At 37.2% G+C, this 26,225-nt stretch overlaps 1 protein-coding gene across 2 annotated transcripts in view; it reads right to left on the reverse strand.

Annotated features, from left to right (window-relative positions):
- The window catches only part of LOC114652225 (tetratricopeptide repeat protein 23-like), a 28,471-nt gene extending 2,698 nt beyond the window's left edge, over positions 1–25,773 (reverse strand). Inside the window, exons 1-11 of one of the 2 annotated variants that reach the window (XM_051928276.1) lie at positions 25,534–25,772; positions 21,830–21,943; positions 20,848–21,040; positions 18,674–18,794; positions 14,179–14,335; positions 12,568–12,693; positions 11,582–11,759; positions 9,450–9,558; positions 5,925–6,052; positions 3,436–3,585; positions 196–278 (exon numbers count right to left, since the gene is read on the reverse strand). In XM_051928276.1, coding sequence (XP_051784236.1) covers positions 196–278; positions 3,436–3,585; positions 5,925–6,052; positions 9,450–9,558; positions 11,582–11,759; positions 12,568–12,693; positions 14,179–14,335; positions 18,674–18,794; positions 20,848–21,040; positions 21,830–21,894 — 1,310 coding nt within the window. In that variant the 5' untranslated portion in view covers positions 21,895–21,943; positions 25,534–25,772. Of the gene's footprint in view, positions 1–195; positions 279–3,435; positions 3,586–5,924; positions 6,053–9,449; positions 9,559–11,581; positions 11,760–12,567; positions 12,694–14,178; positions 14,336–18,673; positions 18,795–20,847; positions 21,041–21,829; positions 21,944–25,533 lie in introns of both variants that reach the window. The other variant, XM_028802484.2, reaches the window with a different exon arrangement.
- Positions 25,774–26,225: the final 452 nt, after the last annotated feature.

Genomic DNA, 26,225 nt, shown 5'->3' on the forward strand with positions numbered 1-26,225 from the left:
TGTCTCTACCTCTCTCTTTAGAGAATCCCTGCAGGCCTATAACAAGCTAATGGTTCTTTGCCCATTGTACCTTTTTAACATATTATTTCTTTCTACTGTTAACATATTTATATTAAACTCAAACAATATACATGTAACATGTAGATGTTGTGAGGAAATGTGATTCATTAGGAAACGCTTAGATTCTCTACTCACTTTTGAAGCATATCTAACATTTCCTGTGTTTGTTTAGTTTTTCTGTGCTGACTCCCAAATAGTATTGTCTGAATTTCAAGGCACTGAAAGAAAAAACATGTATCAGTTATACAAATGACCAGAATACATAGGTACACAACAGGCATTAATGTCTTGCTGTCTGTTCACAAATAAATGTATAAATATGGAAGTAAAGGATTTTACAGATAAAGTTGCTCTGTTTCCCTTTGTGTCTTCACGGTTTTAAAGGTAAAAATCCTTATAATGGCAGTGACTTAGATTTGTGGTTTAAAATTTTCAGATAATCTTCAGATTCCTTGAACCAACAAATACAGTACATACAAAAGACATCTCTGACAGTGTCTTAGCAAGACAGGACCTAGAAGTCAGTGAAAGGAAAAACATGTTTGAAGTTGCAAATGTCTGGAAACTTTTACTAATCAGGAGTCTGCAATGTAAATAGTTAATCTTCTATTCACTATCAAATGTACTTAATGCAGTTCAGAAACCAAACCTTGATGGGATGAAAGTCCATTTACTGCTACAACTACACTCATTCATACAGGGGCAAATCATACTTCAGCTGATGAATGTAATATGTATATCTTTATAATGAAATCAGAAAGTGCAGACATATTTGAACTAGGCGGAGTGGTGGCTCTGAGGCTAAGGATCTGCGCTGGTATCCAGAAGGTTGCCGGTTCGAATCCCCGTCACTGCCAAAAAGAGATCCTTCTCTGCTGGGCCCTTGAGCAAGACCCTTAACCTGTAATTGCTCCAGGGGCGCTGTACAATGGCTGACCCTGCGCTCTAACCCCAAGGGGTATGCGAAAACTAACAAATTTCTAATACGAGAAATCGTATAAGATGAAATAAAAAACAAACAAATAAATGAACAAACTCAGTCTCATAATGCCAAACTATGCGACTCTTCAATTCCACCCGGGGGGTAAATGTTAACATATACAAAGTTATTGTGTTTTTTTTTTTTCACCTGCATTATTATCATTCTTTAATTTAATATTATTTATTGTATCAGTATGCTGCTGCTGGAAAATGTGAATTTCCCATTGGGATTAGTAAAGTATCTATCTATCTATCTATCTATCTATCTATCTATCTATCTATCTATCTATCTATCTATCTATCTATCTATCTATCTACAGTGGTGTGAAAAACTATTTGCCCCCTTCCTGATTTCTTATTCTTTTGCATGTTTGTCACACAAAATGTTTCTGATCATCAGACACATTTAACCATTAGTCAAATATAACACAAGTAAACACAAAATGCAGTTTTTAAATGATGGTTTTTATTATTTAGGGAGAAAAAAAATCCAAACTTACATGGCCCTGTGTGAAAAAGTAATTGCCCCCTTGTTAAAAAAAAAACCTAACTGTGGTGTATCACACCTGAGTTCAATTTCCGTAGCCACCCCCAGGCCTGATTACTGCCACACCTGTTTCAATCAAGAAATCACTTAAATAGGAGCTGCCTGACACAGAGAAGTAGACCAAAAGCACCTCAAAAGCTAGACATCATGCCAAGATCCAAAGAAATTCAGGAACAAATGAGAACAGAAGTAATTGAGATCTATCAGTCTGGTAAAGGTTATAAAGCTATTTCTAAAGCTTTGGGACTCCAGCGAACCACAGTGAGAGCCATTATCCACAAATGGCAAAAACATGGAACAGTGGTGAACCTTCCCAGGAGTGGCCGGCCGACCAAAATTACCCCAAGAGCGCAGAGACGACTCATCCGAGAGGTCACAAAAGACCCCAGGACAACGTCTAAAGAACTGCAGGCCTCACTTGCCTCAATTAAGGTCAGTGTTCACGACTCCACCATAAGAAAGAGACCGGGCAAAAATGGCCTGCATGGCAGATGTCCAAGACGCAAACCACTGTTAAGCGAAAAGAACATTAGGGCTCGTCTCAATTTTGCTAAGAAACATCTCAATGATTGCCAAGACTTTTGGGAAAATACCTTGTGGACTGATGAGACAAAAGTTGAACTTTTTGGAAGGCAAATGTCCCGTTACATCTGGCGTAAAAGGAACACAGCATTTCAGAAAAAGAACATCATACCAACAGTAAAATATGGTGGTGGTAGTGTGATGGTCTGGGGTTGTTTTGCTGCTTCAGGACCTGGAAGGCTTGCTGTGATAGATGGAACCATGAATTCTACTGTCTACCAAAAAATCCTGAAGGAGAATGTCCGGCCATCTGTTCGTCAACTCAAGCTGAAGCGATCTTGGGTGCTGCAACAGGACAATGACCCAAAACACACCAGCAAATCCACCTCTGAATGGCTGAAGAAAAACAAAATGAAGACTTTGGAGTGGCCTAGTCAAAGTCCTGACCTGAATCCAATTGAGATGCTATGGCATGACCTTAAAAAGGCGGTTCATGCTAGAAAACTCTCAAATAAAGCTGAATTACAACAATTTTGCAAAGATGAGTGGGCCAAAATTCCTCCAGAGCGCTGTAATAGACTCATTGCAAGTTATCGCAAAAGCTTGATTGCAGTTATTGCTGCTAAGGGTGGCCGAACCAGTTATTAGGTTCAGGGGGCAATTACTTTTTCACACAGGGCCATGTAGGTTTGGATTTTTTTTTCTCCCTAAATAATAAAAAACACCATTTACAAACTGCATTTTGTGTTTACTTGTGTTATATTTGACTAATGGTTAAATGTGTTTGATGATCAGAAACATTTTGTGTGACAAACATGCAAAAGAATAAGAAATCAGGAAGGGGGCAAATAGTTTTTCACACCACTGTATCTATCTATCTATCTATCTATCTATCTATCTATCTAATCATGACCATGCTGCCTGAATGCTATCCTTTTTCTATCAAATATTTTTTACTGTTACCACCCTTATATAATCACTACAATGTGACACATAGATAGGGTCTGTGATAAAATTAACACTCACCATTACAGGACTAAGTCCATTAATCAAACCTGTGGTATGTTTGGAATTGGGAGGAAACTGAAGCACCTGGATACAACTTGGTAAATATGGGAAAAACTTGTAAACTTCATACAGTCTGTGACCGACTCAGGAGTTGGAAAAATATTTCTAGATCTGTCTGTCAACAGTTATAACGAGAGCTCCACTGTGTTACACCTTTTGCTACTTGTCTCTATTTACCGGTAAAGAAATCAGAAAATACTCACATAAATGGAAGTGAGCATACTGGAATAAGAGGGATTGTAGCATCCCATTCTTACCTTTGAGAGCAGTTTATAAGCCTTCTTCATGTCCCCATCTGTAAGGACGATGCTAGCCATGACATTGTAGGTTTCAGCCACTGACTCACTGTAATCCCCAAATGCTTCTATTCTGAAACTCAAGGTACTATTGAGGAGGTCATATGACTCCTGTTTAACAACAAACAATTTAATTTAGATTTATAGATAGCATTAAAAACATACTAAACTTATTTTTCATCTTTAACTTAAATTTTGTCCTTACTATGTACTGTCCTGTTTATTCAATGTAAAGCATATTATGAAAGTGTTTACCACACTAAAATTGTTAAATTCATCCATCTGTCCATTTCCTGTACCTGTTCTGTCTCATTCAAAGTTCTTGGATGGGAACAGTATCAGGCACAATGAGGGCACAAACCAGCCACTGGGCAGTGTAATCACATGCATACCCACATTCACTTCTCTTTAGGCAACCTGGAGTCCCTCATTAGTGTAAAACACAAATATTTGGGTTGTGGAAAGAAAACCATGGCACAAGTAGAAAAATTTACACAAACATGGGGAGAATATACAAACTTCATATCAACAGTGATCCAAGCAAGAGTCGAAACCCAGTCTCCTAAACTATTAAGTATTATCTATAACCACTGTGCCATCATTATGCTGATTACTCAATTCAATTGAAGTAAATTGAACAAAACCTATACCAAAATATCACTTACGTAATATCACTTACTGTAAGTAAACAGTTTTAAAGTTTGCTTACTTATAATTAACCATAGGTGTAACACAATGGTGCAGTGAGCTACAATAGTGCCTCACATATCCAGCATCCTGGGGGTAAATCTCATGCCCAGTCATTGTACACGCGGAGTTTCCACCTTCTCCCCCATCAAGTTGTTTTTTTTTTTTCTGGGCACACCAGTTTTCCTCCCTCACTCCCACAGATGTGCATGCTAGGTTAAAATTGATTCCAAATTAGTCCAGAGTGGATGTGAAAGTGGTGATGAATCCCTGAAATGGATTGTTTTCTGTGTTGTGTCCAGTGCTGATGAGATAGACTGCAGGCTTCTGTAACTCTGAATTGATTAAATGGATTAGAAAATGTCATGTGATGTAATTAGCTACAATAAATTCTGCAGTTTTAATAATACTGAACTAGATTTACTTTCTTATTATTTCTATTTTATTTAGATGGGAGTGTTTTAGATCCTATCTTTATATTCTCTGTTGGAAAAAGCCAGAGACGATCAACTGTCATTAGATAATCTGCAGAACATACCAATAAGAACAACAGGATATTGAGCAGCAAGAACAGTATGATATTTGAATGATAACCAATTGTAAAAGCATATTCTGAACATTAACAAAGATTCCAACTGTCTGGTTTATTAAGTTTGTATACCACTCCTCACTGACTATAGACAGTGCTAACACATTTATAACTAATACAATGACAGGAGAATATAAATAACTAGTCATTTAGCCCGTTACAATAACGGGCACTAGAACAGTAGTGCATAAACATTAGTAGGAACAGTCTATATTAAATGGCAAGGGACTCTGACCTCATTCTTTTTGTTGGTAGTATTTTTCTTTCTTTCAGCCTTTCTTTTGTTGATGTTTACTTGCTGAGCTGACCGTTCTTCGTGGGCTGCCGCCGTGTATTGTGTGTCTTTAATTTTCTGTGACAGTAATACCGTCTTGTACGGCTCTATTCAATAAGGGCGCGCACAAAAAGGCGAGCTTCAAAAGGACGACCTCAATTGAGCGCGGCGAATAAAGGCGTTCGTAGATAATTTAGTTCAAATGGCTCTGGAATATGTGAAGAGCAACAAAGGTGCAGATCTTTATTTACGCGCGCCTTTAATCGCTGTGCCCAATTGAGGTCGCCCTTTTGAGGCTTGCCTTTTTGTGCGCGCCCATATTGAAGGATACCATCTTGTACGTCCGCTGGCTTGTACGTCCGTAATATACCTTTAATGTTCTCTGGTGGTAACACAGGCGTGCGCGTCAGTAATATGCCTTTAATCTCCTCTGACAGTAATACTGGCTTGTATGTGGCTGTAATATGCGTCACTGTATTGTGTACCTTTAATTTCCTCTCGCAGTAATACTGGTTTGTATTTCCGTAAAACGCCTGTAACGTTCTCCGACAGTAATATCGCACATCGCACCGTGCCCTGCGCATACGCACTTCACAAGAAGACACCCACATACGGACACCTGGACACACATAGAGATTTTATATATATATAGATTGAAACAGTCACGTAGAGACATAATCAGTTTAAATTGTTACAGATTTATGGTGGTCTTTCATACTTTCTCACACAGTTTTCATGAATATCTAAGAAGCTACATTGCACATAAAGTACAGAATGTGCAAACTATACACAGACTATATACACTAGGCTATATACTGGACCCAGGTCCTTAGGCAATTATATAATGCTGCCATCAGGAAATGTAAAATAGGTTGCTGAAATAAGTGTGTATATCATTACCTGTGACCTTCCAGTTTGAATCAACCAGTTGCTGAATTCATCCACTGGTTTAAATGCTTCTGGATTTTCCTCCCCAAATGCAGCCTGATATTTATTTATACTTTCATTAAAGTACTTTTCTGCAAATTCTAAAAAGAAAACAAATAATCCATGTAGGCCATATTACTTTTCTAATTAAAATGCTGTTCTACAATGAACAAAAAGCCTACATATAGGCTTTTAATTTGTTTCTTTCTTGGCTATACTCAGTTGCCACATCATTTGGTACTCCTATCTATTCATCTAGTATTGGGCAAAACAAACTCGCCCCCCCAAACCTTAACAACCTTAATTCTTTCAATCATAAAGTTAACAATTTGCTAGAGGCATTCCTTAGGACTTTTAATCTGTGTTGACTCAAACATCACATTTCCTGCAGATTTTTAGGCCACATATTTATGCTACGAACCTCATCTCAAAGGTGCTCTATTGGATTGAAATCTGAGGACTACGAAAAGGCTGGACAGATTTATGTTTCTTACACCAAATTCTGACCCTATCATGTACATGTCACATTAAAAGCTGAGATTCCTTACAGCAGGCAACAATTTTCCATATCTGTTTTTCAAGTCTGATGATCATGTACCCACTGAGTAGCTGTCCTCATTTTTTGGCTCATAACTGAGAACAGCTCTTTTGCTGCTATAGCCCAGTACTTTATAAAGTCATACATGTTGTGTATTTACAGATGCTCATCTGCATACAACTGTTGTAAAGTGATGTTATTTTTGTATATTGTGCTGCTCATTCTGCTATTTGATCTCTCATTAACAAGGCATTTTTACCTTCAGAACATTGAAACTTTTTTTTATCATTAAATTCTCTGTCTGTGGTGGGCTGGCCCCCTGCCCAGGGTTTGTTCCTGCCTTGCACCCTGTGTTGGCTGGGATTGGCTCCAGCAGACCCCCGTGACCCTGTGTTAGGATATAGTTGGGTTGGATAATGAATGGATGGATGGATGAATGGATAAATTCTCTGTAAACATCTAGAGAATGTTGTGTGTGAAATTCCACCTATAACAGCTGTTTCTGAGACACTAGATCCACCATTTCGAATAAACTCTCTTACCACAAGTAACATCCTTTAGAACACTGGTTCAACATGGTTACGGTATTTTCCAATATGTGTGTAATCTCAAGACACAGATCAACACTTGATAACTTTTTTAGTTTGAAAAATGGACATACTTAGTAAGTGTGTATCCTTTAACCCTATTTTAAGCTGCTATAACTGACAGTATTTTTAAAACTTTATAAAGAATGCTTCACTTTAGAATTCAATTTTATGTGGCAAATACCTATATGCCTTGATTGTTAAAAAATAAATTACTTTAAAAATGCCAAATTTACCTTTAAACATATCTCTAAATCATTTATATACTGTATAGTACATCTTAAAATATTTGCAGATATCTTTAGAGTTTTAGATATTTCAAAATTTTTTAGATGCATTCACATGTAATACAAAACAGCACCTACTGTTAATGGCATAGCAGTTATGCTGGGAGAGAGTGGATGGGCTTCAGACTCAAAGGGCCACATTACCAGACTTCCATAAAACCAGCCACAAAAATATATATTTTTTCTATTTTCAAAAATGAAGTATTTACTATAAATTTTTCATTTTTGAAAATAGAAAAAATATTTTTTTGTATTTTTAGGCTTAACAAAGTGGTGTGGCACATCAAGTGATGTTACAGACAGGTGAACGCAATAATAGTGAACCAATGTACAGTGATCCCTTGCTATATCGCGCTTCGCCTTTCGCAGCTTCACTCTATCGCGGATTTTATATCTAAGCATATTTAAATATATATTGCGGATTTTTTGCTGGTTCGCGGATTTCTGAGGACAATGGGTCTTTTAATTTCTGGTACATGCTTCCTCAGTTGGTTTGCCCAGTTGATTTCATACAAGGGACGCTATTGGCAGATGGCTGAGAAGCTACCCAACTTACTTTTCTTTCTCACTCTCTTGCGCTGACTATCTGTGATCCTGATGTAGGGGGTGTGAGCAGGGGGGCTGTTCGCACACCTAGACGATACGGACGCTCGTCTAAAAATGCTGAAAGGTTATCTTCACGTTGCTACCTTCTGTGTGCAGCTTTTAAGTATGCTGCACGGTGCTTCGCATACTTAAAAGCTCAAAGGGCACGTATTGATTTTTGACTTTGTTTTTCTGTCTCTCTCTCTCTCTCTCTCTCTCTGCTCCTGACGGAGGGGGTGTGAGCTGCCGCCTTCAACAGCTTTCTACCGGCGGTGCTTCGCATACTTAAAAACAAACAGCCCTATTGATTTGTTTGCATTCCTCTCTGTTTCCTTTGAAGAGGAAGATATGTTTGCATTCTTTTAATTGTGAGACAGAACTGTCATCTCTGTCTTGTCATGGAGCACAGTTTAAACTTTTGAAAAAGAGACAAATGTTTGTTTGCAGTGTTTAAATAACGTTCCTGTCTCTCTACAACCTCCTGTGTTTCTGCGCAAATCTGTGACCCAAGCATGACAATATAAAAATAACCATATAAACATATGGTTTCTACTTCGCGGATTTTCTTATTTCGCGGGTGGCTCTGGAACGCAACCCCCGCGATGGAGGAGGGATTACTGTACAGCAGATAAGTGTACATCAGGTGAAGGATCTAGCTGCAGCCCTCCATATGTCCGTGATTCAGATCTATTGAACAGCCAATCGAATTGCACATTTATGTCAAATCATTTACATGCTAGAAAATATGAGAAAGGTGTGGCTATGGCTCACAGCACTACACAACAGTGTTGGTACATGAGAGACAATTGTACTACATGACATACATACCACAAGAAACATCTATCTGACAACTGACATTATTCATAAATTAGATAAATCTTCCACAACACTAATCTTAATCATAGCGTAGGAATGTTTTATGAGAACAAAGCACAATATATGCCTTCAAAATATGTGGTTTAGGAAAGACACAAATGACTGTGTGTAACATCACAGACATATGAGGCAAAGTCGGCTAAACGTCATAGTATGAGTTGCATTTGATTGGCCATTCAATGGAGCAAAGCTCCAGAGGTCTGCAGCTAGATTCTATTGGTCCAGATCTGTTTACCTTTCTTGTAATTAATGACATTTTTTAATATACATTAAATTATACTTTTTCATATATTAATTGTATTTCATAATATTGTATACTTAGAAGTTGAAGAAATGAACAGAAAATATTACAGATTTAGTAACAGTTGGACTGCTTAGACTTTTGGCAGCTCTAAATTTGCCCTGCATGAGTAAGTGTGTCCTACAATGGGAACTGATGTTTGGAGGAAAGGCTTTAGCTCCCTGCAACACTGTAGTGGAAAAACAAATATCAGAAAATGGAAAAAATTAAACATGTACCCAATTTTCATTGGAAAAAGAGAATATGATTTTAATTAATGCTGTCAATGCAAGACTGTCAATAAATGATCTCAGAAGTCAGCACATTAAATTAGGAATAGATTACCATTGTATTTTAACTTTTTAGTGGCAGCATAGCTTTTTGCCAGAAGTAGTGCAGCATTGGCAGCCTCCTCACTATCATCTGTATTGTTGGCCACAGTTATTGAATAAGCCTTTAACAAAAAGAAAATGAAACAGCAAGTTGTCATAGAAATTAATAATCAGATATCCAGCCCTTATTTTCAACAAACCAATTTTCAAAGCACATGTGATCAAAAATGAAGTATCACATTATTGACAAAGCATCAGATATGCATACAAAAAGAGACAGACAATTACTATTCTTATTTTTCATGGAAAATAAAAAGAGGACTTACAGTGAACATAAAGAATGATAATCACAAATAGAAAAAAACAACAGTACAATTTTTTACCATTTCATACATTGCAATTCTAGATATTTGTATTAAAAAATCTGGCACTGCTAAATATGATCTTAGTAAAAAATGTGATTATGAAGAGTTATAATAATAACATAAGCAGAATAGACTAAACATACTTCTGGAATTCAAAATATAATCATGCTTTAGATGTAACTGTTCAGTTACTTTGCTCACAGCCATTAGAATATTACAGATTGTTTCCCTATACATACTCTGCAGGTGTATGTAGGGAAGGTATTGCAATGGAGTCTAAATTTCAACTTTCAGTTTTCAACAATTGTATACATTTTACATACATGCCTAAATATAATTTGATTATTTTTAGAATGATTAATAGAAAGAAATTATGATAATAAAATGTCTTTTAATCATATTACATGACCAAGACTTTAAAATCTTTTACTGCAAACTATTCTTTGAAACCTGATTACAAAGATCTTATTGTCAGATTAAAAAAATATTAGAGATTCTTACACAAGAAAACCAATCCTTAGTTCTCTCCTGCACAGTTTGAATTACCCAGTCTGTAAATGTCAATTTTCATTTTGGTATGCATACATCACTTTTAAAAACTACATAAATTGCACCTACCCTTCAGTTGATCAGTAAAGTTGATAATTATGCTCCTAGGTGATTAAAAATACCATGTTAACTGGAAGCTTGTGATACTTAAAATAATTAATAAGGGGCAGTAAGCACTTCAATATGCACATTCAAGGTAATTTTATTTTACAGAGCAATTATAAAATTGACTCTTGATATCACGAAACTGAAAGTGATAAATGGTGTTCTCTTATGAATTTTTCAAATAGGATTTCTTTGAACAGTTACTTATGACTTCTCGGTTTAGAGAATATTTTCCCTGCTTACTGTGGTTGAGCAATGCCCGGGTTGGCTAATTTTATGTCATTTTAAAATAAAGAAATTTACAATTTGCAGCCTGAATTAAGAATTAAGTGTAGAGTAAGAGAGAGAGAGAGAGAGAGAGAGAGAGGGTCTCCATGTAATTGGAATCTTCAGATGAATTTGTTATAGTGTACCCCAACTTGTATAGCTGTGACCTTTGACTGGCAGTATATATACAGAGGATGTAAATGTGATTTACTTCATCCTGTACAGGCTGCAGCAGGCTTTGCCAGTGTATAAGGTCCTGGTAGTAGCAGACAATGCAGGCTGGGGAAGAGCCTGTGATCACAATAGTGATTTTTATTGACATAAACCTCCCTATCAGTGTTCTGTTAGCTTGAACGAGGGAGGCAACAAGCAATGGCTAATTAGCAGGAATAAATGAATGCCTTGGGAGTAAAGTAAAACGAGACAGAGCAGGCAGTAACCTGGAGGAAGTGTGAATTCCCTTTTATTCAGTTAGCATAATCAGTCCCTGGACAAAGCATATCCTCACCCATTGCTTTTGTGTCCTTCCATGCTTGGGCAACTCTGTTCCTATATGAGTTTGTACAAATGTATCAGCAAAATTAACTACTGCAAGTCACAGAACATATGAGGACATCACCTTGGGATTTACATACTGTGCGATATTTTTCAGCTGCAGTACTGATAGTATATATATTTCTATTAATAACAGACAAACATTACTGAAAATGCATTTATGCTCTGTTGTGTTTAGTGACTCATTATCAAAGGTGATTCTAATAATTAGCTACAGTATATTATTTATTGATAAACAGGCAGGGCTTCATTATAAATTCTACACCAAATAATCTTTCAAATAAGGCAATAAAATTGTAATTACTTGTAGCAGATGCTCTACAGCCTCCTCATGACGTGCTCTCATCTGTTCAGCTTTTCCCATTTCCTGATATATGATGATTAGCTCTAGACTGTCTTCTCCTTTACAGGCTTTCACATATGTTGCAGCTTTTTCAAAGAATGTAATGGCAGAAGCTGGCTTGTTCTGCAGAATGGCGACTCTGTGGGTATATATAAAAGTAAGCTACAATGAGATTAAGAGAAAACAGAAGACTTGTACTTCTAAACAGAGGTCAGGAAGAATAGCAGGAAGAACAAACAAAAATACACCTTAAGTAAGATCCATGTTCATTTCATGATTTGTCAAGACCAATCCCCTATTAGACTGCTACAGATTTACAGTGTTATAGCAAGACTGACAGATAGATAGATTTGGGCCTAAATAAATAATTTGATCTAGCCAGCAGATGAGTAAAAGGAATACCATGCAATAAATATACATGTTATATTTCAGCCAGGGCTCAAATCCTTGTGTTATGTCTTCTTTGTCAATTGTCTATGCATGTATGCCTTGGTTGCAGGTGGTTCCCCAGGAGATGGGGCCATCAGCCCTATAATGGTGTAGTCAATCCACAGTTCCTTAGGGTTCATTTGAATGAGCTTGTGAGTTGGAGAATGCTGCTTTAGATTTTGCTGTGGTTTGTGATTTACTTGAATATTTTCACCATTTGACTCTGTTTTTTGGCATCACCTTAGATTTTATACTGGGACATGGTTTGTATTGGATTGCCTTTATTGTGTCAGGCAACACTTTTTGCCATTTTATGCCCCTAAAAGCTTACTTTTCTTCAAGAGTAGTTTTAGCTAAAATAAATCTTTTGTTTTAATAAAGATACTTTGTTTGCCTTGGAAGGTTTTTGTGACTTTGTGCTTGGGAACTCAACAAGAATCACAACAATAAGCATGAAAATGTGTTTCTACGGAATTAATATTCATGGAAATAGATGATAAAAAAGCAAAACAATTAACCTTCCCAGTGACAGATTGACATCTTTTTCTGTGATCATTATTGGCAGATGTTGCATTCCTCTAAGACTTTGCAGCTCATCTAAAATGTTTTCAGCTTTAAGCAGATTTTGATGAGCTTCTCTGACAGTGTTTTAGTCAAGGTTGAAACAAAATCAAACTAAACAGTATTAGTATCAAAGAAAATGTTTTCACACAAAAAGTTAACAATAATAATGAGTGTATTGTATCTAAATAGTTCAACTGATAGCACAGTTGAACTGTATCCTATTCATTGCTGTTGCAAAAAGTGAATTATATTAAGATCAAATGCCAAAACACAACAAATACCACAAAATATACTATTTCTTTACATGATGATATACTGTGCCATTTGAATGATTATTGAAAAAATATAGTAATTAAAATGGATTTATCTATGTTCAATGAAGACTATTAGCTAACACTGTTACAATAGAAGTTTTAATGGCTTGCTACAGAGTACCTGTTAATCATGTTTTGCTATGTAACACAAACAAAATCTTTGTTAAGTTCTTGTTACATAGTAGTATGTGGTTAACAGTTGCATTCTATTTTAAAGTATTATTATTGCTTGATGACCCTTAATAACACAAATCAATGCATTTGTTAAGGTCTTGTTACATAGTAGTGCCTTAATAAAGGAGCTTATCTGGTGCTTCACAATCAAGAGTATGGGGCATTGGAGGAAAAGCTTAAAAATGTACTAAATACATCAGTTTCTCAAGCAAAGACAGTATTGATCTATGCCTCCTGTGTTTTCGAAAACATATTTGTGACAACAAAACAGATCTGCAAACAATAATTTTCTGGCATACTCCTGGTACTATTTTTCTCGTGGTAAGGATATGTTTTCTATTCACTTTTGCAAATTCTCATGTAACTCTAAGTAAACCAAACAAAACCAACCACGTGGCTGAAAAAATTTACTATGATTTGGTGTGTTAGGATAAACCCCCCATAGTGGTCAAACGTTTTTGCAAAGGAAGTCTAAGTGCTTAGCTATCGCACAGGGTTGGTCTTCTTTTAAAATGACTCAATTTTATAGTACTGGTACTTTGTTCAAAAATAACATGTATAAACTTTTGCAATGTGTGTGTAACAGCAGCTTACAGATGAATACTAAACAACTGTCTTGGCTTGAAAAATTAACAGATTTGGCACATTTTTAAACTTTTCCTCTATGCCCTATAGATTACACTGTTAAGCGCCAGTGTGGGCAAGATATTTGATTTAATTTACAGAAAGTGGTTAACTTTAGAATGCAATTTTGCGTGGCACATTTGTATGTAGCATGTTTGTTAAGAAATAACTTTGACATGAAAAATACCAAACATTTATCCTTTAATATAGTCACCTAGGCCGCACTGTCCAAAATTTTTAAAGTATTTTTTCTAAGACTTTGCTCACAAGCATTTAATCAACTCAGGATGAAAAGTGAATCCATCACACAACATAATAAAATACTGTTGAATATAGTTACACTTATCCTTACTGAGTTTATTTAAAGTCCATGCATGTCTGTAGGATATGGGATAAACCCAGAGGATACTGTACTAAATCAAATGCTTTACAATAATGTATTAAAAAGGATATCTTTTCTGTAGTAAGTAAGCTGTACCAAGACTATAATAGGTAGTTAAGAGTGCTTCCAGTACTTTCCCTTTTTCTGTCTGAGATTCAGGCAGGTGAACTCCTGTCAGCATAATATTTCGGGCAGACTCTGCATGCTGCTTTGCCTGAAAGTGAAGTCCTACAAAACAAACATTAGCAAGGTCAATATGATTGCTTCACTTAACAAACGATACAGTACAACTACTGTATGTGTATAAATATACAGTATGAATATATGATATGCATACATACATATGTGTTAACATCACTGTGGCAGACTAACACATACCGTACTGCAGCCAGAAGTGAAATAGCACTCTTTTTTTATTAGGCCATTGTCACAGGTGGCTGGGGGGACCACAGGTACAGAGCTTTGAAGCTCAACCCTGTAGGGGCCCGTGGTCACCGCCAGGGGGCGCCCCAATGCCTTGGGAGCCCTGGACCTCAGCACTTCTGCCACACCCGGAAGTGCTGGGGGGGAAGAGGATTGGGGACACCCGGAGTGCTTCCAGGTATGCACCCGGCACTTCCGCCACACTGGGGAGTGCCGGTGGAAGATTGCCGGGAGGCACCTGGAGCACATCCGGGTGATTATAAAAGGGGCCACCTCCCTTCATTCAGGACTTGAGTCAGGTGGAAGACGGACAAGGTCTGGGAGGAGGCAAAGCGGCAGCCTGAAGAAAAGAAGGCATTGTGTGTTTTTGGCCAGGACTTTGGGGACTTGGGGACTGAGGAGCACTTATTTGTAAATATGCACTTTGTAAATAAACGTGTGTGGGGTGACTTTAATGTGTCTGCCTGTCTGTGTCCAGGGCATGTTCCACACCATATATATATTGTGGTAGTTTAGCCTTGGCACAGACAGACACGGACACAATGTTCCAAAAACACACACTTTTAATTACAATAAAAGTCCTGTACACAAGACAGATCCCCTTTCTTCCTGTCCTTTTCTCTCCCTTCCGGACTTCTCCTGCCACCTTTCCACCTCTCCTTCCAAGCGTTGCCTTCTTCCTCCCGACTCGGCTCTCTCACTTGAGGGAGGCGGCCTCTTTTATAATCACCCGGACATGCTCCAGGTGCTCTCCGATGAACCTCTGGCGGCACTTCCTGGTGTGGCGGAAGTGTCACATGAGCACCCAGAAGCACTCTGGGTGTCCCTGGAATTCCTTCCCCCGAGCACCTCCGGGTGTGGTGGAAGTGCTGGCCTCCAGGGCTCCACAACTGTCCGGGCTCCCCGGCAGGGGCCCTCCTGTGGTCCAGGGGAGGTATTGTCCCTCTCCCGGTCCTGGCCGTCCACCACAATATCTCTCTCTCTCTCTCTCTCTCTCTCTCTCTCTCTCTCTCTCTCTCTCTCTCTCTCTCTCTCTCTCTCTCTCTCTCTCTATATATATATATATATATATATACATATATATATATTATATATAATATATAAAATCCTAAGCCTGAAAGTGCAATGATTTTGTGCAATTATTTTATGTCACGTTTTTTGTCACACTTTAAATCAGGATTATTTTAAATCCTACATATACATGTTTGGTATCATTCTTTTCAAAATTTATCGAACTTTAATGTTATGTTGTTAGATTTTCAGATTCTTACTCCGTTTTTAAATTCTAAATTAAAATATCAAGAAAGTCATGGGGAGGCCTACTAGGCTGCAACTGGGGGTGGGGCGCTGAAGGCGCCAAGGGGGCTTGTAACATATCTTTAAATATTAATAGTTAATGTTCACTATACAGTAAACAGAAATTTGGTAACAACTGAAAAAACATAAAAAGGAAATATACTTCTGACTGTGAAACATTTTATAATTTAAGGCAAACAAAAAGAAATTTCACAAGAAACTAGCAACAGAATTTTCTTCAAAGAATGTTGTTAACATAAATTTATATTTCTGTAACTTTGTTTACATTTAAGCAATTTAATTCATTGCTACAATACAGTTTATTTTAATATGTGTGTTAATGTATAAATATATTGAGGAGCTCGGCCGTATCAAGTTCCATATGGTCACTGAAAGTAAGACTCACTCATGTGCTCTAAAATAGCACTACCATGACTCTGTAAAGAGACAATCCTGGCAATATTTATGAAGGTATACAGGCACTGTAGAAACACACTAGCACCGGTGATAAAATGGTGCCTTATCATATCACACCACACTTAGACAAATACCAAGAAGCTAAAATGTTAGCAAAATAAATAAATAAAGTAATTGTCACAGGGAGAAGTAAAGGTACAAATAAACAGTAAAAACAATTTTTCTGCCTCTCTGGGCTTGCCTAAGTGGTTGCTATACCACTGTTAATGTGGTGGGTTGTCCCATTTCATCACCTCAGTAACACACCAAAGCACTCTGCTTCTCACTCTGTTCTTGACTCTGCTCTTGATTCACCTCTACTAGTCAGGGAGCTTCAAACCACATCCAAATCACATCTTGTGTCAGGGTAGCTTTACATTTTTTTCTGCAGATACCTGGCTAAAACTCCCTCTAAATAAGATCCAGGGCTCCATGCAAATAACTGCTTCGTTACCTAGTGTCATGAAGGAATTTTATATCCTTCCACCCACCTCTCTCATTCTTGTTCTGGTTCTCCTATTACATTCCTGTGGCATGCAGCACATACAGAAGACATTTACTCTCTAGTCTCTCATGAACTCAAGCACTGGCATGAGCAGAACCTCTCCTACTCTAGAGTGTGGTTTCCTCTCTTGCCGTACAGTATATCTCTTTCTCACATGCCTTTGTTTTCCTAAGAAGCAATCTAGGCATATGATGATTTAGAGGTGCTTTCAGTGCCTGTCTAAAGATACAACAGATACAAAGATACAAGTTGGAGAGCTATGACCTGGACAATGCTGTGATAGCTCACAATTTCAGCTCTGTAAATTTTAGCGTAGTGGTAGTGCTACTGTATTGCAGTAAGGAGATCATGGCTTTGCGTTCTGGATCCTCCCTGTGTGGTAGTGCTTTGACTAGTGAGAAAAGTCCTATAGATATGTAATTAATTTTTATCATTATTGTAGCAAACAGCCTAAAACCAAGACCCACCTGGATAAGAGCAGTGATTGAGATAATTGTAGCTTGCAGGTTTATTTGGCCTCCCCTATGTTAACTTCACTAACTCATCTAACAGCAATAATATAACACAATGATAGAATTATTTTGGGATTGTCTAATAATTTTAGAGCGTGCTCAGAAACCAAGAATGGTGGAAGAAGAAGAGAATTGCAATGAGATAGCTAAAAAGATTGATGTTGCAGCCAGATTGGAGAGAATAATTCTACTGCAATGGAGACATATTACAGTCAGTTATACTGTGCAATATCAAAACTTTAAACTACTTCTTAGAAAGCAGCATTATGATGCCAACAAACAAAAATATCTAGTAGGTAAATGTGTAATAATTCAACTTCAGTTCTACATTTTATCACAAATCAGGCACTTCCCCCATGAAAATTCTTTCTCTGGGAGAGATGACTAGATAGGTGAGTACTAACTCTGTAAATGCACTTTTTCCATGGGTGAGACCTTAAAACATATTCTAATTAGAATACTGATGCAATGTCTTGGGCTCTCAACTTCACAGCATATTCCACTCCGTCTGTTAGGGTGAAGATTGGGAGTTGGTGCATTAAGGCAACAGGTAATGTCAGCATTGAACATCAGCCTTCTTAAGGTATCCCCTTTCTCTCCACAATGTGTGTCGTCATGATTTTGTATTCCAAAATTAGTTTTATTTATATAATGTAGTCATTAACAAAACTATTAATGCTTGACTTCTGGGGTGATCACTTTATTTGGAAGTGACAAACTATTCAGGCTGCCCTTTAACAAGTTAGCATACTACTTTTCTCAGATTTTCAGTTGTAGCCTTTATGTACATAATTCTTAAGAAAATCTTAGTGTGTGGCAGTTACTATGAGTTGTGTATTGTTAAGACTGTCACGGACTCTTGTCATGGCACTTTTAACAGCCCATACTACTCTCTGGAACACACTGTTACAAAATGAAGTGGGCTTGATTTTCTCATAGCAATTCACAAGTAATGTGAGAAGATTGCTGCATTTGTGAGAGTTAACAGCAAGTGAGCACTCAGCCAGAAGTACAATGCATACAATGCTCTTGAAGAGTGAAGAAAAATGGCAGTTGCAAGGAAAGAAGGAAACTGGTTGTTTTCTACTGTGCAAATGAAGGTGAGGCTCGCTAAACTTTGGAGTCAGCACAGATGTCTGTTCAGTGATTGCTGTTTGTTGTACCATAACAGAGTACAAAAGGGAAAAAAACTGCAGCATTTTCCACATGGATTGGTTTCCAAAGTATATGAACAATACAGGGTTACTGTAATGAAAAGTTATTAGGGAATTGTGTCATACTGACTAACACTAATTCTACTCTTACTATTACTACTACTACTAATAATTTTTCTCAAGTACAAAAAAAGGTACCAGAATATAAATCATATATTACCTTGCAGCAAATATCCAAAAGCAAGTTTTGCAATAGCCTCAGCAAATCGCCAGTGTCCATCGCCATAAACAAGTCTGGAGAGAGCTACACAGCGTATAAGTTCCCTCATGGCCTTTGAAATCTTAACAAATAGAAAATAAACTCCATTACATATTTGAAAAATAATAATAACCAAACAAGTATTAAATAATGGAAGCCTAAATATATGCAGTTTTTGTCTTTATGAAGAAGGATATACAGTATGTCACATAAATCTTTCATTCAAGTAAAATGAACTAGTAAAGGTATGTTCAAAACAGGTATAACTGCATTCGTACTGGGTGACATGGTGAACTTTGGTAAGCTCTACTGCCTTACAGATCAAGGGTGCTGGGTACAAATACCCAACCAGTAATTCTCTGTGTAGAGTTTGCAAATCCTCCTTATTTCCATTTGCTTGCAGTTGCCTGTCAGGCTGATTGGTGTTCCTTAATTGTCCCTGTGTCTGTGTTTGTATGAGTGAGCTTTGTCCAGTCCTGATTCATGCTTTGAAGCCATTGCCGCTGGGATAAACTCTCACCCCCATGACCCTGAAATCTATTAAGAAACTGAGTGAGTTACAATATGTAATGTTCCGTTAGGTATTTGTATGTTATGTTATCCAATTATCTGGTGGCAAATGACAAAATAAATACAAAAGAGACAGATATAGATTGACTTGATCAATAGACATAACATAACACCTTTTATTCCTATTGGGTAACCATTGTACCAACACAGTATAACCCTGCAAACTAGAAGAACATAACATTCTCAGACCCACTTAATCCAGTTCTCGGTCACAGGTAGCTAGAGTCTCCCCTGGCAGCATTGTGTACAAGGCTAGAACCACCTTTAAGCAGGGTGCTATTCTATTGTAGGGCCCACAAATACATACACCAACACTCTGACTCACATACAGTAGTTTAACTTCAAATTTCCCCAAATACACATTTTTTTATGGATGTCTGAGAAATATCAGAATACATGGTGGAAAATCCACAAAAACATGGAGATAATGTGCAAACTCCACATAGGCAAAGACCAGAGTCAGAATTTGAACCCAAGTCCCTGGATCAGTAGGGCAGGAGCACTAATCCTGTGCCACTATGCATTTCCCTCAAAAAACCTGGGATGAGACAAGACTTTTTAGCCTGGGAACAGACGAGACTTTTTCAGAGAGATACTTTCAAGTCCTGCAAGACAAGACTTTGTGCCAAGAGATTTAACCATGCCCAGGGCCGGAAATAAAAGACAAAGACTAGATGACAAAATAGAACGTCATAAAGAGGTTCCAAAACATTGGCGCAGTACACATGCAGAGCAGGTTAGAGATAATGAAAGCACTAAAATTCAAAAGTCTCAAAAAAGTAGTAAAGATCGCATTAGCGCAAAGAAATGGAAATTATTACTCTGTGAAATAACGGAACAGCAAAAAGAGATTGAATATATTGTTCAGATTTAAACTAAGTTGGAGACTTGTAGATTGTCTAATTCGTGTTGCCATCAGGGAAAAGTAGTGTTTCTTCCCAATGAAGAGGCGTATCAGCAAGAATTAAAAGATTTGTTGTTTGGTAAAAGTGAAATCCACATACATGAGCGGCAGAGACGTGAAATGGATGGCGTGTAGCGCAGGCCGGGGGGTTGGCGAGCAAAGCCCCCTAGTAATTATAAAAATAAAAATTACATATAGTAAACAACACACTGTAATGATTCTGCCTAGTGCGTTCAAAAATGCAAAATAACACATTGTATTTAAGTTCAATACTTATTCAGCAACCATTTTGGTGTTGTAATTATAACTGAGGAACAATTATAAAGGACAGCTTTGAAAAACACTCTACTGTATTTTGGGTACCTTGGTATAGTCAAAGAGGACAACAACACTAATTTAACAATTTACACATTGAATATATTTACAAACTAGGGAAACATTTAGGCGAGCAACAGGAAGAGGCTGAAAAAAAGTATAATCAGTTCCATCCAAGTCTGACTACAGTAAGCTCATCCTGGGTTACATCCTGAAATCTGACATTAAAGTGAGAATGTTGATGGCAGTATTATATCATTGATAAGCACTACTGATATGTAAAGAAGAAACAACATCAAGACATAAATACAATCCAACTTAAAAAAAATCTTGCAAGTTTAAATACCTTGTTATTTGCAATCAGATCCTCTGATTGTGCCTGAGCTGTGAGAAGTTTGTCTTCAGGGGTGGAAAGGATACCTCGCTGCTTTTTTGTCTCAGCTCCAACCAGTGATTCACTCCTTGCTGATCTGCTCTGTACAGTGGACCTATCTGTGTCTGTGATGTCTTCTAGTGTATGATTGTTGTTTTCCACAACCCTGGAATTTGTTTTAAAAATTATATTCTAAAGGAAATTCAGGAATCACTCCTTACATTACATGCACACTTTTTTTCACCATGCTTGCTAAATATAGTCATACAAAAAGAATACTGGGAAACATATACCATGTTTAAGCATGTTGCAGTGAAACTATTTGGGCAGCCCAAGAGAAACAATCCATCCTTAATTTAGGTTGGGCTTATTACAAATTACAATTCCAGTCTGTTTCTGCCTGCAATAAACTACATAGGAAATCCACCACCAACACACCTTCCCTCTTTGGTAATTTGTCTAGCATAACTTTAGTGGTGTAGCCTAGAAATCAACTGGTTGCATATTTAAATTTCTTTCCCATATTTATTTAGTGTGCAATTTGAAACAAGAAACTTAATTTGCCTGTGCTTGTGTATTTTTGTGGCCAGCATAGTGTATACAATGATTTATTTAATTTGTGGATGGGTAGATGCCTTCTGGGTTTTCTGTTTTCTGGATGTTACTTCACTTTCTCCCCCCCCCCCCCAAGTCTAAATGTTTGCTGTTATGTTGACTGTCAACACTAAATTGACAGCGCACAAATGCATGTCTGTACACTGCATTAAAAAAGGGGCTATCAAGGATTGTCCCCACCTTGTTTATTACAGCTAGACTGTGAGGATTAACAGCCAGCTGGGTTTTTTAGAATGCTTCTTACAATGAAGATGTAGGTATACAATATACAAAATCTGCTTGTATTACATTTCCATTTTTATGACAACTGAAAACGCTTCACCACATATACTGTACTTACTGATTTTCAAAACAGTCTTCAATGTCCATGAAGCTTGTGGGAATTGTGATGGGGGCTCTCTTCATGGCTATGGACAAGTTGTCAACCAACTGTAAATAGAATCTGCAGCACTTTCTGTTCAGACATAAATACATACACATCTAGAAATTAGATAGATAGAGAAAACTTCTCCCATGTCTCACTTCAGTGGGGGTAGTTGAAAGAAGAATAACCCTTATCCCATTACTTGCTTATTGTTTTCCCCTTGGTTAGACTACTTCCTATGGAAACCCAGAAATACACAATAGAAAAAAACTACATTGATTTCAGAATGTATTCAGACCCCTTCACCTTCTGCACACTTTATTGTGTTGTAGATTTAATTTCAGACAGATAAATTTGCCATTTGTGCCCATGAATCTAAACTCAATAAGCAGTAATGACAAAGTGAAAACATGTTTTCAGAAAGATTTGCAGATTTATTAAAAATCAAAAACTGAAATCTCTCATTCATTTAAGTATTCAGACCGTTAATTCGGGACCTAGTTGATGCCCTTTTGGCAGCAAATACAGCTTCAAGTCTTGTTGTGTAAGTCTCTAGAAGCTTTGCACATCTGGATTTGGGCAGCATATCCCATTCTTCCTCACTGCTCCTCTAAAGCTCTGTTAGATTTGATGGGAGGCATGTATAAAATGCCATCTTCAGATCACTCTATTGATGTTCTTTGGGGTTTAAGTTTAGGCTTTGGTTGGACCACTCAAGGACAGTCTAAGACGCTAGTCCAGCATTGTCTTGGCTCTATGCTACAGGTCATTCTAGTGCTGAAAGGTGAACCATCGCCTCAGTTGGAAGTGACATGAACTCTGATGCATGCATACTTCAAGAGCCTCTCTGTATTTGTCTGCTTTTATGCTTCCCTCAATTCTGACCAGTCTCCCTGTCCCTGCCACTGAGAAGAACCCCAATGACATGATGCTGTCACCACCATGCTTCATTATATGGATATTAGGCAGCTGACGGTCAATGCCTGATCTTCATCAGCCATAGTTTTTGGAGTTTTGCCAAAACAGTTGAATTTTTTGTCTAATCAGATGATAGAATCGTTTTCCTTATGCTCTCATATCATATGCCTTTCAATCAAAACTGTCTTCCATTTAGCCACTCTACTATAAATGCTTGATTGATGGGAGTGTGGCCGGGATAGTCATTCTTCCCTCCGGTTCTCCCATTTCAGCAGAGAACTTCTGAAGCTCTATTAGAGTGCCAGGTTCTTGCCTGGCTTCTCAGTTTGGCCAACTTCAGGAACAGTCCTGATGGTTCCAAACATTTTCCATTTCATAATTATCATTTCCTGTCTGTTCCTGAGAACACTCAAAGCTTTAGAAATGGTTGTATATGTATATACTCTGATACTTTTTATTATTATAAAAATACACATTATTTAAACAGTACAAAATACAAAGTACCAAGAAACTTTTTCTTCTTAAAATTTCCCACCACTTACATTATCACTCACAAAAGAATTATCACTGCTATTATAACATATCCTTTTCTATTACTAAGTATAACAAAAACATTTTTTTGAAAAACATACATTTTCCCATACTCTCTTGATATAACTCAAATAATTATTTTACCAAAATATATGACCAACATCCTGATCTATGACTGGACATAATTTTATTGCATGTTCGATTGAGCGTTCCTTGAACTTCATGGCTTGGTTTTTGTTCTGACATGCAGTGTGATCTGTGGGACCTTACGATGTAAAAAAACTGTCAGCATTTCACACAAATCAACTGTAATTTATCATAATAAAATATTGAAATGAAAAATGTTTTGTGTAATCATAGCAAGCTAAGACATTTTCTGTCTTACTGTAAAATTGTATTTGGACAGGTCCACATTGCATTGTGGGGCATTTTCAGCTTGTGCATTTTCATACTTTCTCTTATATGTCTGGTAAGATGACAGCTAAAAATGACACTGATGGAAACTTGTCTGATATTGCACAAACATTAGAAAGTTTTCAGTCACACAGAGAACCAGAGACACAAGGTGCAAGTGACCAAATAGTGGTTAGGTGAACAAGACAAAGACTTTAGGCACCTTCAAAAATCAACTTGATATAAATTTTGGGGAAAATAGATGAATACACTTTAAAAACAAAATCCTGAAAACATACACTACATTAACTGTATATTTTCACAGTCAAAAATGGCAATAAACTAAAGGCTCAAAACAATTAATTTAAATAGATAAATCCACATAAAGTTGCTTGAAGTAATGTTTCAGCTATCAATACCAATTAATTGTTTCAAAGTGCTAACACTATTTTTATGACTAATTGTTGTATTGCTGTAAAGTCACAATGGCACAGAAAAAAAAAATTGGATAAAGTTAATCTATTTGCATAAGGAGCGTCCCCTTTTCAGCAGCACTGTAAATTGTTCCTGATGACCCCCACACCTTTGCACTGTGAAAAAGAAAAACTTAAGAGATGGCTAGCAAACTAATTTTTCTGTGTTTGCTGAAGGTCTTTTTGTGGTTATGGAAGCTGATTTATGGTGTTTTTTTCCTTCGATAAACTGGCGAACACCCTACATCACAAACGCATTCTTTCCTTTTCCAACAGGCAACATGAAATAACTGTTAAACACTGGCAGTGTATCAATTGAAAACAATTCTAGTATTTTATGTTTGATGGCAAAATGATTAGTAGCTGAGTTGCTGGTAGTTTAACTGTTAGGATGCAGACATGTTTTTACATCTTTTAACTAAAATTGTTTTAGTACTGTACAATGAATAACTGGTTCTTGAATCGCAGTACTATAACAGTTAACATCTACAAATTCAGGAAATTACTGTAATTCAACAGCACTTTACTGTGAAATCACTCACTGTATATTATTGTACTTATGTTGCAATTAACTGTATTCTAATACAGCAAAATACTGTGAAAGTAATGTCAAGTAATTGCCAGTAATTTACTATAAATTTACAGTCAAATTTTTAATTGTGGGGTGTATGCCTTTCTAAAGGATGAGCAAACAATTCATTTTGTTTCAAGCAAACTCCATTCAAGTTCTATACACAGCTCAATTAGAATCAAAGAAAACAGAATGCACTTGACCACAATTTGGGATGCGACGGTTAAAGGTATAAAAACGTACACAAATGAGCGATTTGATTTTTTTGATTTAAAAAAATTTGCAAACACTTTTGAAAACATGTTTTCACTTTGTTATTATGGGTTATTGAGTGTAGATTAATTGGCAAAAGTGGCAAATTTATCAATTTAAAATTAAAACTACCACACAATAAATTGTGCAGAAAGTGAGGGGTCTGAATATTTTAACTGAATCCACTGTATGTCGCACTAAACCAATTACTTTACGTATGCCCTATATAAGAAGACATCACAAACGCAAAGGCATTTATTTCACTTTGATATCAAATAGTTTGGCTGCTAACTCTAGTCGATGGCGCTCCCTGGACTTTTGGCTCTTCAGCGAATATCTTCACGGAAAAAAGTACAGTGCAGTAAAACGTACGCTATTTTCGACTAACATACATGCGTTTCTGCCTATTCTTTGTTGTTATCAATACCTTTTTTGTTATCAGTTGTGTTTAACCTACCTATATATTATCAGACAGTAAAGGGTCGATGAGTAAACGAGTAAAAGAAAAAACACATACAAAACCAAGACTTTCTTTGGCTTACCTTATTAGTAAACAATGTCAGAGATGGAGCTCAACGTGAACGCCCGGGGACGGAAAACACAGGCAGTGTTTGAATCCCTGTGGGACAAGTTACTAAAGTCATGAGGGCGAGAGAGTCTGCAGTCGTTTCTGCCATGCACTCGAGTCGTTGGTTACCGTGAGACTGGCAATGACACCAAGTTGCCTTCCACTCCCAGCACTTGCGAAGCCAGCCTGCTCCGCAGTTCTTCCTGCAGACGCTGGACACGTCGCCATAGCAACGACTGCCTAGTCAGAGCGCCGACTCGAGACCAAGGCCAGAAATCTACGTTCATACACGTGCAATACAACATTAGGAAAACAAAATGAATATTACGCGGTAAACACATCGAATTTATTTGGAAGATTACTCTCTTTTTTCGAATCAATGAAACAGATAGACGTGTTATTTTTTTCCTTGAAGAGTTTCAAAGGAGAGCGGGATGCCTCAAAGTTAAGGTCTGTGATGAGAAATATGTAGCTGAGGCCAGAGCTGACAAGTGAGTTCAGTCAATACCTTATGGTTATTGTACTTAAGGCGTTTATTTTTTTGTTAATCAGTTTTTATTTTACAACATGAGACGATAAAGAAATGTTGGATAAAGGAGTGATAAATTCACTCACTTTCTGAGAAGGATGTTTTATAATGTCCCTGGAAGTGCTCAGTCCCTCAAA

This window comes from Erpetoichthys calabaricus, chromosome 5, assembly GCF_900747795.2.
Source record: "Erpetoichthys calabaricus chromosome 5, fErpCal1.3, whole genome shotgun sequence".
In the NCBI taxonomy this organism is placed as follows: domain Eukaryota; kingdom Metazoa; phylum Chordata; class Cladistia; order Polypteriformes; family Polypteridae; genus Erpetoichthys; species Erpetoichthys calabaricus.